General features: G+C 43.4%; 1 protein-coding gene across 8 annotated transcripts in view; it reads right to left on the bottom strand.

Annotated features, from left to right (window-relative positions):
• FAT3 (FAT atypical cadherin 3) overlaps positions 1–12648 on the bottom strand; it is a 569348-nt gene that overhangs the window by 436649 nt on the left and 120051 nt on the right. For all 8 annotated transcript variants that reach the window (XR_014175185.1, XM_081950682.1, XM_081950676.1 and 5 more), the window contains exon 2: positions 2287–5604. Coding sequence is in view for 7 of the 8 variants with exons in the window: in XM_081950682.1 (XP_081806808.1) it covers positions 2287–5587 (3301 nt within the window). In the remaining variant the exon portion in view is untranslated. The remainder of the gene's footprint in view (positions 1–2286; positions 5605–12648) is intronic.

The raw sequence follows: 12648 nt of genomic DNA, 5'->3' as shown, positions 1-12648 counted from the left end.
ATGATTCTAGGAGTTGTAAAGACGGATATCGGTCAGAAGTGAGAATGTCAACATCTGCAAAATGACAGACAAAGCATCACGACCCAAATCCTCCCTTTTTGTAGCTGAAAATCACAACTCTAGAAATGCTTTTCTTCTTGGTGTCTGGGGAAAGTGTGAGCCTGTGAATCTTCCCTAGTTCCCAAGAGACACAACTGAATTTTCCCAGTGAGAACCGAACATGTGAAAACTCTTCCTGTTTTTAAAAGCTTTCAATCATTTCTTTGGCATCAAAGAAGACAGTAAGAGCAACGAGATGTAATGAATTTGTGCCCTCCGTTCCCTTCTAGACTTAGGGCAGAGCTTTAATGCAAAGCAGGTCCTTAATGAAATTTCTTCGAAATGCAAAGTAATGACTTCTAATTTCCTCACTTAATCTAATGTTACAGCTACTCCATTAATGTCACCACCTATTAGATACTTAACAACCAGCTTGTTTGGCTGCAATTTTATCGTATGGATGCATATTCTGGCTCTCCCCTTTCCTGATTTGGATAATGCTCAGTAATGGCAGTGGGGAACAGCCACCATTTAAATATCTGAAAGCCTTCAGACCCTTAATTCCCTCTGGAAAATGAGAATGTTTAATATCTTTTGCCATTTAAAAAAAAATGAAAGAAGCATAAAGTTCATACGCCTAGCTTGTTTCTACACTTAATTCTGGATTAATCAGTGCCGACTCTGAATTACCATATTCCCATTCCATATATTTTATCCAGTTGTTGTTTTTTTTTAAAAAAAGTCCCTCTCCAGTAACATAATAAAGAACAATGCACCCACCAAGGTAATCATCTTTTCGCCATCAATCTGACAACCCACTTTGCACTTCTAATTTCGCTGTATCAGAATTCATGTTTCTGATGGGGTCAAGAGTGTACAGCCGGTCTAACAGGCTGGGCGGCATAATTTACACTTGTCATCCCATAATACCCCATAGTAATGAAATCACACAGAGGCCCCATTCGCTTCCTACTCTGAACAAGAGCAATGGCAAAGGGGAAGTTGGCAATTTTGTGGCTCCATTGGGGCAGATGTAACTGAACAGTCAATCAATCACTGTCGTTACAATTGGAAAATGTATGTGGTCAGAAACTTAACGGATGCTTCCATCAACCAATACCTAGTTTGCATTATATAAGCCAAAAAGAGAGACACGTTTGCAAATGACATATCTGTGCCTTTCAGTTCCATAAGGTAAAGGTAAAGGTTTCCCTCGCGCATGCATGGTAGTCGTTCCGGACTCTAGGGGGCGGTGTTCATCTCCGTTTCAAAGCCAAAGAGCCAGTGCTGTCCGAAAACATCTCCATGGTCATGTGGCTGGCATGTCTCAATGCTGAAGGCGCACGCAACACTGTTACCTTCCCACCAAAGGTGGTTCCTATTTATCTACTTGCATTTTTTACATGCTTTCGAACTGCTAGGTTGGCAGGAGCTGCGAGAAGTAATGGGAGCTCACTCCGTTAGGTGGCTCTAGGGATTCGAATCGCCGATCTGCAAACCTTTTTGATCGACAAGCTCAGGGTCGTAGCCACTAAGCCACCGAGTCCTTATGTGTTCCATACATGCAATCTATATTCAAACATATACTTGCCCCCTAGAGATATTTCCAATTCAGTCATATCAAGGGACCCCTGTATTAGCTGCCAATTTAAGGGTGATAATGCCCCTTCTGTCATTGCAGTCCTCAACTTACAACTGTTCGTTTAGTGACCGTTCAAAGTTACAACAGCACTTATAAGTGATTTATGGCCATTTTTCGCACTTAAAGACGGTTATACTATTCACACGGTTTATGTGATAAAAATTCAGACCATTAGCAACTGGCATGTACTTATGACAGTTGCAGTCCCCTGGTGTCATGTGATCCCTTTCTCCGACCTTCTAACAAGGAAATCAACGGGGAAGCCAATTCATTTAACAACTGTGTTAATAACTTAATAACTGCAGTGGCAACCACTGTGGCAAGAACGATCGCAAAATGGGGCAAAAAAAACCTTAACAAATGTCTCTCTTAGCAAATGGAAAATGTGGGCTCGATTGTGGTCGTAAGTCGAGGACTCCCTATGCTTCCCCCCCCCCCAGGGATATTTCCAAATTCAGTCGTATTGAGGGTCTCCTGTATTAACTCCCAATTAAGGGTGACAATGCCACTTCGGTCACTATTCAGGACAGTCAGAAATCACAACTCTGGCTCCGATGGAGCACCCTTACATATACATTGCATAGAGAAAAGGAGGATTCACCTACCCGTTTCTTCATCTATGTTAAAACGTCCAAGTCCACTGCCGTCGCGGATGGAATACTGGATCTCGCCATCTCTGCCGGTGTCGTCATCCCTCGCACTGACTTGCAAAACGCTTGTGCCGATCCGGGAGTTTTCCTTCACAGAGCCAATGACCACAAAGTCAGAAAAATAAGGTGTGTAGAGATTTTCATTCACATCCACCACTTCGATTTCCACAAAGGACACCGAGGATAAGGAAACGGGGCGCCCCTTATCCTTGGCTCGCACGGTCAAATTGTAGAACTGCTGCTTCTCGTAATCGAGTTCTTTGCTCAGCCGGATGGCACCGCTAGACTTGTCTATTTCAAATCTCCCGTTGTAATCGTTCACTAAAGAGTAACGCACTTGTCCCCCGAGACCCTTATCCGGATCTTGGGTTTCAAGCCAAGCGATGACGGTACCGATTGGTAAATCTTCCAAGACTTTCACGCTGTAGCTGGGCGGGATGAAAACTGGAGCACAATCATTGACATCATCCAAAAACACCTTTAAGGGAACCACAGAAAACTGTTGGTGTCCGTTCTCTGCTCTGTCTCTTGCTTCTATCTTTAAGGTAAAATTAGCCTTAGCTTCCCTATCCAAATGATCCCCAACGTAAATGATCCCGGTGGAGCTATTGATTATAAATTGCCGTGTGTCGGTCAAGATAGAGTAAACCACTTCTCCATTTACTCCCAGATCTCGGTCCCTGGCCTCCACCTGGATAATCTCTACACCAATACTTGTACTTTCCAAAATATTAACGGTGTAACTTTCCTGCAAAAACACAGGCTTGTTATCGTTGGCATCTTCAACGGTGACAGTAAGTAATCTCCACGTGGCTTTCTGAGGGTTGCCCAGGTCGTAAATGGTAATATTAAGAAGGTAGAGTTCTGTCTTCTCGCGATCCAGCGCCATAAGGACCTTCAGCAGACCCGTCTCCATTTCAAGGTTGAAACAGCTGTCACTGTTACCAGATGATATGGTGTACAGGACCTTCCCATTAAATCCAGAATCAGCATCGTAGGCCCTGATTCGATGTATGGTAGCACCAACAGGGAGATCTTCTCTGACTGACAGGTCTGAGGGAAAGGATTTATCAAAATGCGGAGCCTGCCTGTTCACAGAATAAAAATCAAGAAAGCCATCTTCTGAATTAAGTTTGACATTGGCTTTGGCCTTTTTCAACAGCTTCTCCGCCAGCCTCTGAGCCACCCTGGTCTCTCTGCAGCTAAAGGTCTTGGAAGAGACCTTTCCATGAACTACTGAAATGTTGACAAACATAGCGTCCGCAAAATATTCCCCATCGGTTGCCGTTATCCGAAGTCCAAAATTACTGGCCTTGATGCCAGCACCAGCAAGAGACTTTTTAAGCTGTAGAACTCCCGAGTCTGGATTCAGGTAAAAAAAACCCAATTCGTTACCTGAAATGATTTTGTATTTCACCAGCTCTAGCTCGTCGATATCTATAGCGGAGACAGCTGTGATGTGCCCACCGACGGGAAAATCTGATGAGATGACTCCTTGACAAGCAACCTTCTCAAAGAGCGGCTTGTTGTCGTTGACGTTGCCTATGACAATGGTGACATTTACCTCACTTTCATGGCGATAAGGGGAGCCCCAATCCGAAGCCCTCACAATAAAGCGGTAACTCTCCGGGGAGGACTCAAAATCCAGTTCTTCAGACGTGCTAATAACTCCAGTAAACTGGTTGATGGAAAAGGGGAGTGAATTTAAACTAGCGATGCTGTATGTGATGTAGCCATTTTCCCCGCGATCTTTGTCAAAGGCAGAAATCGATAGAATATTAGTCCCCACGGGAACGCTCTCGTTGATATAGGAGCTGTATGAAGGCTGGGTGAACTCTGGAATATGATCATTGGCATCTTCAATTCTCACAGCCACCGGTGCTTTTAAGTCCCCTTCTTTATTTGTGACTTCCAAATCATACAATTCCTTGTCGACAATTTTTAAAGGAAGGGCTGTGGTAAGCAGCCCAGTTCTGGGATTTATCTTAAAATATTGTGCGTCTTCACTAAGGGTTAATTTGTATTCTTCTCCCTGGGTTTCTGGGGTTAATTTAACGATGGCAACCACTACTCCAGGGGGAGAGAATTCACTGATTGCTACATCGTAACTTTCTTTTTCAAATTTTGTTGAAAATTTGTTGTTGTTCTCTTTCTTAGGGCTGGCAATATGGACCAGTTTCATAGCGGAGAACTTTTGAGGAGAACCCTTGTCTTTGGCTTGCAAAGTGAGATTGTAACCATATGGGAAAGCGTCCCAATCAAGGGTCTTTCTTTCTTTGATTTTGTACTCATTCAACCATCTCCCCTCCTTGACCAACTGAAAATATTCCAAGGGATCTCCAGCAACAATAGAAACGGATTCAATTTCACCGTTGGCGCCTTCATCAAGATCATCAACGTTAACTACAGCATACGTAGACTCCTTATCCAAAGGGAAGGGGATATGGGTTACTACACTAATAGTTGGGGCGTGCTCATTTATACGCTCGATATGAATGTAAAGTTTGGCGGTGCTGCTGACTCCGTTGTTACCATACAGCTTCATCCCTCGGTCCACAGCCAGAACTTCAAGGTCATAGCGGTTCTTCTCATCATAGTTTAGCCTGCCGCTTAAGGAGATAACTCCGCTGGTGGGATGGACTGAGAACAGATCAACTTTATTTTTAAAGTAGTAATAGAATTCGCCATTCGAACCAATATCGGCATCTGTTGCGGTGACCTGAGCAATACTAGTCCTCAAAGGTGTGCTTTCAGGTATCGTTACAGAATAGGTGGTGGGTGAAAATAAAGGCCGTAAATCATTCATGTCCAAAACCTGTATGTTGACTTTCGTCCAAGCTTCCAAGTCTTCTCCCCGGACGGAACCTTTTATTACCAATAAATAATTGTCCTGGATTTCTCGATTCAGTATGGCGGAATTCCCCCCTTTAGTTCTTATCCTAAGGAAACAAAAATCAGCTATGGCCACTTCCTCTGCTTTGAAGAAACCTTCTTCATCGCCCGACACAATCCTATATTTGATGTCCCAAGAGAAGTCAGCCATCGCAATGCCCATTCTGCTTTGGCTGCTCAAGTAAGTCCGTGCTGCTGAGTTTTCGTACACCGTGGTGTTGTAAATGGAATGTGTGAAGTGGAAGCCCAGTGGTAAGCTCCCTTGAAGGCCATCACAGATGTTGCCCAAAAGCTGAACAAGCAGGAAGACGAGGCCAGAAGCAGGGGCCAAAGGATATGACCAGTGGCCCATATTCTTCTCCATCACATCATTCTTTCAACCTTTAAAAATAAACAAAAAGATGACATTGATTAGTAAGAAACCACGGTTTGACCTACGTATGTGATACATATAATTCGATCTAAGCACAGTACCCAAAATTGTCTGCTATAACGTCTTGCCTGCCAACAACCTCTTCAGCTTCAGCCACAATAACACATGGGCAAACAATAGATACAAACTCAAGGGACACCGCTACAAACTCGATTGCAGAAAAGACGACTTCAGCAGCAAAGTGGTCAATGCCGGGAATGTTCTATGCAACTCTGTTGTTACGGCCTCAAACCCTCACAGGTTCAATCTCAAACTGTCTACCATGGACCTCACCCCACTCTTAAGAGCTCCATAAAGGGGGTTGCATAAGTGCACTAGTATGCACCAGTATGCCTCCCCTCTGTCTTACTGTCCCCATTTATCTGTATATACTTCCTTTGTTCATGTTTATGTTCATACCTATACTTGTTATCTTGTACATGTTTGACATAGATAGATAGATAGGTAGGTAGGTAGGTAGGTAGGTAGGCAGACAGACAGACAGACAGACAGACAGACAGACAGACAGACAGACAGACAGACAGACAGATAGACAGTCAGACATAGAGATATATCGATATAGAAACACACACGGACATATATACACACACACACATACACACACATATATACATACATGGACACGGACACACATACATGTAGACATTGAATCAGTCTGATTTTTCAAATCATCCACCAAATTCTAATCTATATCCACCATGCTGAAAGTTACCCATCTACCAGAAAGAAGCTTTACAATTCTCAAATTACAACTGTTTATAAACAAACCATTCAGATATGTATGAGTTAGGCAGCTATTTAAAAAAAAGGATGGATGAGCAAAAGAATTGATGTGATTTTGTAGCCTCGATAGTAAAAATACATGAGTATGCCTTATAGGTGTGCAAATATGACTGGTAAGCCATAATCAGTAACCTGTTTTAGCATTTCCCCAAGTTCTATAGCAGTATTAAAAAATTATGGGTTGCCTTGCAGAGGGTCTTTAAGAATTTGACCAACCAATAGGATCATGCACCAAATGCAACCTTTAAGCTTTAAGTGTTGTAAATAAAATTTGTATTAGGAACTTCAAGTTCACCTCAAGTGAAAACCTCAGTGCAGCTTTCAGAGGCAGTTGGACGCATGTGGCATCCCAACTGAATAATTAAAACCTTACAAACTAAACAAACACGCTCCCTATATATGTGTACATCTGTAAACATATGAAATATGGTTCAAATGTTCATATCACACATTGTAACATTGTGCTTTTTAGTCGCATCCTTCAGTGTATTACCATAAATTAACAAACCATCATGCAAATACATGCATGCCACATGCTAGAGCCCAAACTACTGCAATATCCTAGTCTTAAGATAAGATCACACATTAGACGTGCTCAAGGAACACTGCTGAAAATATTTCCTTCCTTCATTCCTATTCCTTTTCCTTCCTTCCTTCCTTCCTTCCTTCCTTCCTTCCTTCCTTCCTTCCTTCCTTCCTTCACTCATTCATTCATTCTGTATAGCCACCCATCTCACTCAATGACTCTGAGTGGTTTACAATTCCTTTCATTTACAATGTCCTATAAATCTATTTGGTGGTTGTTGTTGTTTTTGCCATGGAATACACAACCTTTCCCAAAGTTTGTAACAATATGAATTGGGAAAATGAAATTTCACAATACGGTAGCCTTCAAATGATTATCAAATTCCTATTAACATCACTCTGGTTTATCATCTGCTATAGGAACAATCTTTCCTAGGGGAAAAGGTGACAAAAAGGAGGGGAAGGGAAAAAAATCAGGAACTAGCCAAACATTAGCATAATATTCCGCAAGATAATCTAAATCTTGAAAACAATGTTTAGATCAGTGGTTCCCAACCTTTTTTGGCCATGCCCCACCTAAAATCCTGATGACCCCCTCCCCCGTGACATATAATTCTTACTTTACTCAAAAAGTGAACTTTATTCACATGGAGGAAACCTAAAAGGTCATTAACTTGGTTTAAACAAGGTTCAAATTGCCCCCATTAAAAATCAAATTGCCCCCCTGTGGGGTGGGGCCCCCACGTTGGGAACCACTGGTTTAAACACTGTTCTTGGATAGCCTTCTCCCTCCACCCTCACCCCCACTTCTGAATTCTTGGCTTGCAAACTTAACTAGGATTCTTGGATGTAACGTGTGTGAGCTTTATGCCTTCCTGCTTAGCTGGTGGGAAACTTAATGAGATTAGAGGTAAGTAACCAGTCATAAAAGGACTGAGTGAAAATGAACCAAATTCGCTCAGTAAATATTCGGAAACAAAGAACTCAAAACGAATGTGATGGTTTCAAGTGGAAGATTAAGCTTGTGATTACTTGTGTGTGGTTTGGACACACCTAAGAAGGAAAACTACACAGAAACTGCAGTGATTTGCTTACAGAAGCAGGAAGGGGAAATGAGGAGAGAAAGAAGATTTGTTCAGAGCAGTCGGATCAACTGAAAAATGGAACTAGTCAAGGTGACTTTTAATTACACGTAGTGATTCCTCGACAATAGCTACTACTAGCTACTCCTGGAGAATGAAGTTAAACCCTGCTGTCATTCACCTTGTAAATGCAAATTTCCTGAGCCCAAGACAAATACTTCATTACCATATTGATGAAATGTAGGATTTTCTACACATCTTGGCAGAGCGGTGGCACGCAACTGGACCAACGGTTACGAGAAATGCACAGAGACAAAAAGAGGAAAGAAATCAAGAAATAGTTGGACACGCGAGAGTAGTAAACAGAAGCCAGTTTTCAGAGGCGGAGATGGACCTTCCTGCCCAAAATCGATCAATTGTCTCAATTAGCGTTTAATGGCTTGAGAAGCAAAATGTAATAAACAAGTTTGTTCCCCTCTCTGCTTCTCTCCCCCTTTTTTTTAAAAAAATGTAGCAAATCTAAACCAACAAATGCTTTCTCTTATACATTGGCAACAAAAATCACAACACCAAATACAAGCTGGGCGGATACAACCTCGTAGAAAACACTCACTCTGTCAAGGACCTAGGAGTACTCATCTCAAACGATCTAAGCCCCAGAGCTCACTGTAACAGCATTGCCAAAAAGGCATTAAGAGTTGTTAACCTAACTTTATGAAGCTTCTTCTCCGGTAACATTGTACTGCTAACTAGGACATACAAAACCTTAGCCAGACCAATTCTCGAATACAGCTTGTCTGCCTGGAATCCAAACTGTATATCGGACATTAATACTATTGAGCATGTCCAGAGGTATTTCAAGAGAAGAGTCCTCCACTCCTCTGCTCACAATAGAATCTCTTATGCCACCAGGCTCGAAATTTTGAGCTTGGACAACCTGGAACTACGCTGCCTACGGTCTGACCTAAGCATAGTACACAAAACTGTCTGTTACAACGTCCTACCTGTCAACAACTACTTCAGCTTCAACCGCAATAACACACCGGCAAACAATAGATACAAATTCAAAGTAAACCGCTCCAAACCCGATTGCAGAAAATGCGATTTCAGCAACAGAGTGGTCAACGCCTGGAATGCTCTACCTGACTCAATTGTCACATCCTCAAACCCCCACAGCTTGAACCCTCAACTGTCTACTGTGGACCTCACCCCATTGCTAAAAGGTCCGTAAAGAGGGTGTGCATAAGCGCACCAGCGTGCCTATCCTCCCTGTCCTATTGTCCCCATTTATTTGTACTCATTTCCTTTGTTCACGTCCATGTTTATACTTATACCTGTTATCTTGTACATGTTTGACAAACTAAATAAATAAACCAAAAATAAATAAAATAAAGCAAGAGTTTATTAAATCATGCAGTGAAGTCTATCCATTTGTACACTACAGACCGGTTCTTTTTTGGGGAGGGGGGTTCTGTTTGTCCGTTACATTGCAAGTGATGTCACTTCCAGCGACTTACCTCACCTGTGTTAGACCCATCACAGTTCAAATGCCGTAAATGATGTCATTTACAGCCATTTGCGTCATTTGCAAGTGACAGGTAAGCATGTTGCACACCCAAGCAACGCAAAGGATGAATTTGCATTCTTTACCAAACGGCATCATTACGTGAATGACTCATATCAATGCAAACTTCAAAAAAGGTAACGTAAATGTGATTGACTCATGCATATTCTTTCAGATACAGGGGAACAGCCTACAATTTTGGGAGGTTCTCCAGACATCAATCCGATCCAATAGGCCTGGTCAAGAAAGAGACACCAAAAGGAAACCTCAAACTCTATTTGACTGGTACAGGCTATAACAGTGACGGTGAACTTTTTTAGCAACGAGTGCCAAAAAGGTTGCACGGAAATGTCGTACGCGTGCTCATCGGTGTCGCGATCCAGAAAAGCCAAACATCTGGGTTCTAGGGAGCATGGGCATCTGATGATCCGTTGGCCGGCACGCATGCACAGGCTAGTTTTCAGCACTGCTGTGCATGCAAAGGGATCACGCTCCAGAAAAGCTGAAGTTCTGGGTTCTGGCACACATGAGCACCTGACAATCAGCTGGCTGGCGTGCATGCGCGCACCAGTTTTTCGCACTGCCAAAAGGCACGAACGACACCTGATCATTGCACGTGCATGTGCGCCAGAAGCCTGGAAGACAAACCAGCAAGGCCGGGCTTGCTGGACGACAAGACTTCGCATGGCACTTTGTGCACACGTGCCATAGGTTTGCCATCACAGGACTATAGCCTACAACCTTTCTGGGTCGGCAGCCTGGAGCGGGAGGGAGGAAAGGGGAGATGGTTTGGTGGGATGGGCGGGCTGGCGTGAGCACCCATTGCTCGCGCAATTGAGGTCGACAGTGCTCATGCTCATGCAAGTTGGCCCACGAACTCCCACGTGAGGCCACGAATGCTCATGCACGTGGGGCCGCAAGCACCAGCGACACTTGCGTGAGTAAAGCCCTGAGTACCTACAACACTTGCGCGAGTGGAGCCCCGAGCACCCACGACCCTCAGAGAGGCCCTAAGCACCCACTACCCTCATACAAGTGAGGCCCCAAGCACTGACACTCACAAGAGTGAGGTCTCGAGCACCTGCGACACTCACACAAGTGGGGCCACGAGCCTGCGCGACGCTTACGCACCAGCCAGCCGCTCACATGGCCTAGTTGTAAATAGGCAACGGACCGGTAGTAGGCCACGGCCCACAGTTTGGGAACCCCTGGGCTATAATACCAAAATTTTGGAAACTGACAATATTTTCATACCCTTCTTCTTAAACAAATGTGAATTAAGGTTGAGCCATTTAAGTTTCTTTCTTATTGCTCTCTTCTTTTTTCCTTCTTTAATTCATGTTTTCTTACCACTGCATTCCTTCTCCAAGTTCGTATTTGTGATTTTGTCTAGGTAGCAATGCCAATACAGGGGGCAGCATTGTCATTTTCAGCTGGTTCTTTAATTCTGGGATGTAGCAAGGTTAATAGAGAAAATGTACAGCGGCGCCCCAAACTTACTTTAACCCTCAATTTGCTAAGAAAAAAAGGAGAGAGGATGCTAGCAAAAAAATGGCTGCTTTGCTGCCACCAAATTTTATTAGCACAACAAGAATTTGGAGACCAAATTGCAGCCTACAATTCAGAGAGAGTAATTGGCACTCAGGACAAGTCATACCGGGCAAGACAGTCTTAATTAACTATAAAAGCTTATTCTTTAAAAAAATGAGTTTTTATCAGCTCTTATCTGCAACAAGGCCGCCAAATGAGAAGAGAGGACTCTTTGGAAAAGACCTTGAAGTTGGGAAAGGTTGAAGGCAAAAGGTGAAGGGGACGGCAGGGGATGAGATGGTTAGATAGTGTCATTGATGCTGTTCTGACCCAGCCGTAGCAGAAACAAGAAACAGACTCCTTGTCAGGAAAAACCCCTCTTTATTTATCTCCTGTGAATTAATGGCATTCACACAACAAAAAATCCAGGCAATAATCCTTCGAAGAGTTTAACTGCAGTAACAGAACTTATCTGTTGCGATAATTGCCAGGCCGTGAGCTCCTAGCCGAAGGGCTGCCAATTAAGTTCTAGCAAGCAGTCTCTGTGGCACGAAACACGATGAGCAAAATCTTCAGAAATCCGAACTGTTGTCTCCTACGACAACCACTCCCCTTTCCTTCTATTTATTCCCCAGTCAGGGAGGGGCCATTCAGTGTCCAAGTGTATCTTGCTTCCCAAGTCGACTCCTTGTCCTCAGTTGTTCTCCTCTCCTAACAGCTCTGTGCATATGTGCATCTGGAACAGGCCCCAGCTGTTCCTCCTGCTCATTCATAGCAGCCTCCAAAGGCAGCTGCCTCTCCGGTAATTGGGAAATGTCAAACAGCCCTGGCTCTATCTCTGTCTGACACTGAGCATCCTTCCCCAGGCCCCAAAACTGGCCTAAGTTCTTCCCCAACTTCCTCATCATCCGAGTCTGCTGCCAGCGGAGCTGAGGGCCACAACAGTTACTATGAACATGGGTTTGCGCTAACTCCGAGAGACAGTGGAAGATGTGGGCAGTATGGTGTGGTCCATAGCATCACAAGAGTCGGAGGTGACTTAGCAAACAAACAGCAACAACAAAAACTTGCAACACGATTCCTAAAGGATGTAGATATCCTCACTTTGCAGAAAACCTTATTATTTCGCCATTAAAATTCCAAGGCACTCATTCTTCACTCATTAATATTCTCAAAGTGGCCTTTAACTTCTGAGACCAGGCTCTCACCATCAATCATTTAAAACTTCACTTTACTATCCTACAAAGTTTAGCGAGAGAATAGAAAACCTGCAGAATCTTAAATCCTGGCCCACTCTTAAGAGCATTAAAAAAAAAACTCAAAGGAAGATGAAGGCCCCATAGAGCTGAGAAGGATCGTTGATGTTCTTAATCCCACATTTCTACGTGCTAATATTATGAAACTTCCTAACACAGGTATAAGTCACCATTTAAAAGTATGCTTCCTTCATACACACACACACACACACACACACACACACAGTGACAGACATTGCGATCTCCGGAAAT

This window comes from Natrix helvetica (assembly GCF_964273705.1).
Source record: "Natrix helvetica genome assembly, chromosome: 4".
Classification (NCBI taxonomy): Eukaryota; Metazoa; Chordata; class Lepidosauria; order Squamata; family Natricidae; genus Natrix; species Natrix helvetica.
Note: the sequence above shows the minus strand (reverse complement) of the source record. Positions and strands in the feature narration are given on the sequence as shown.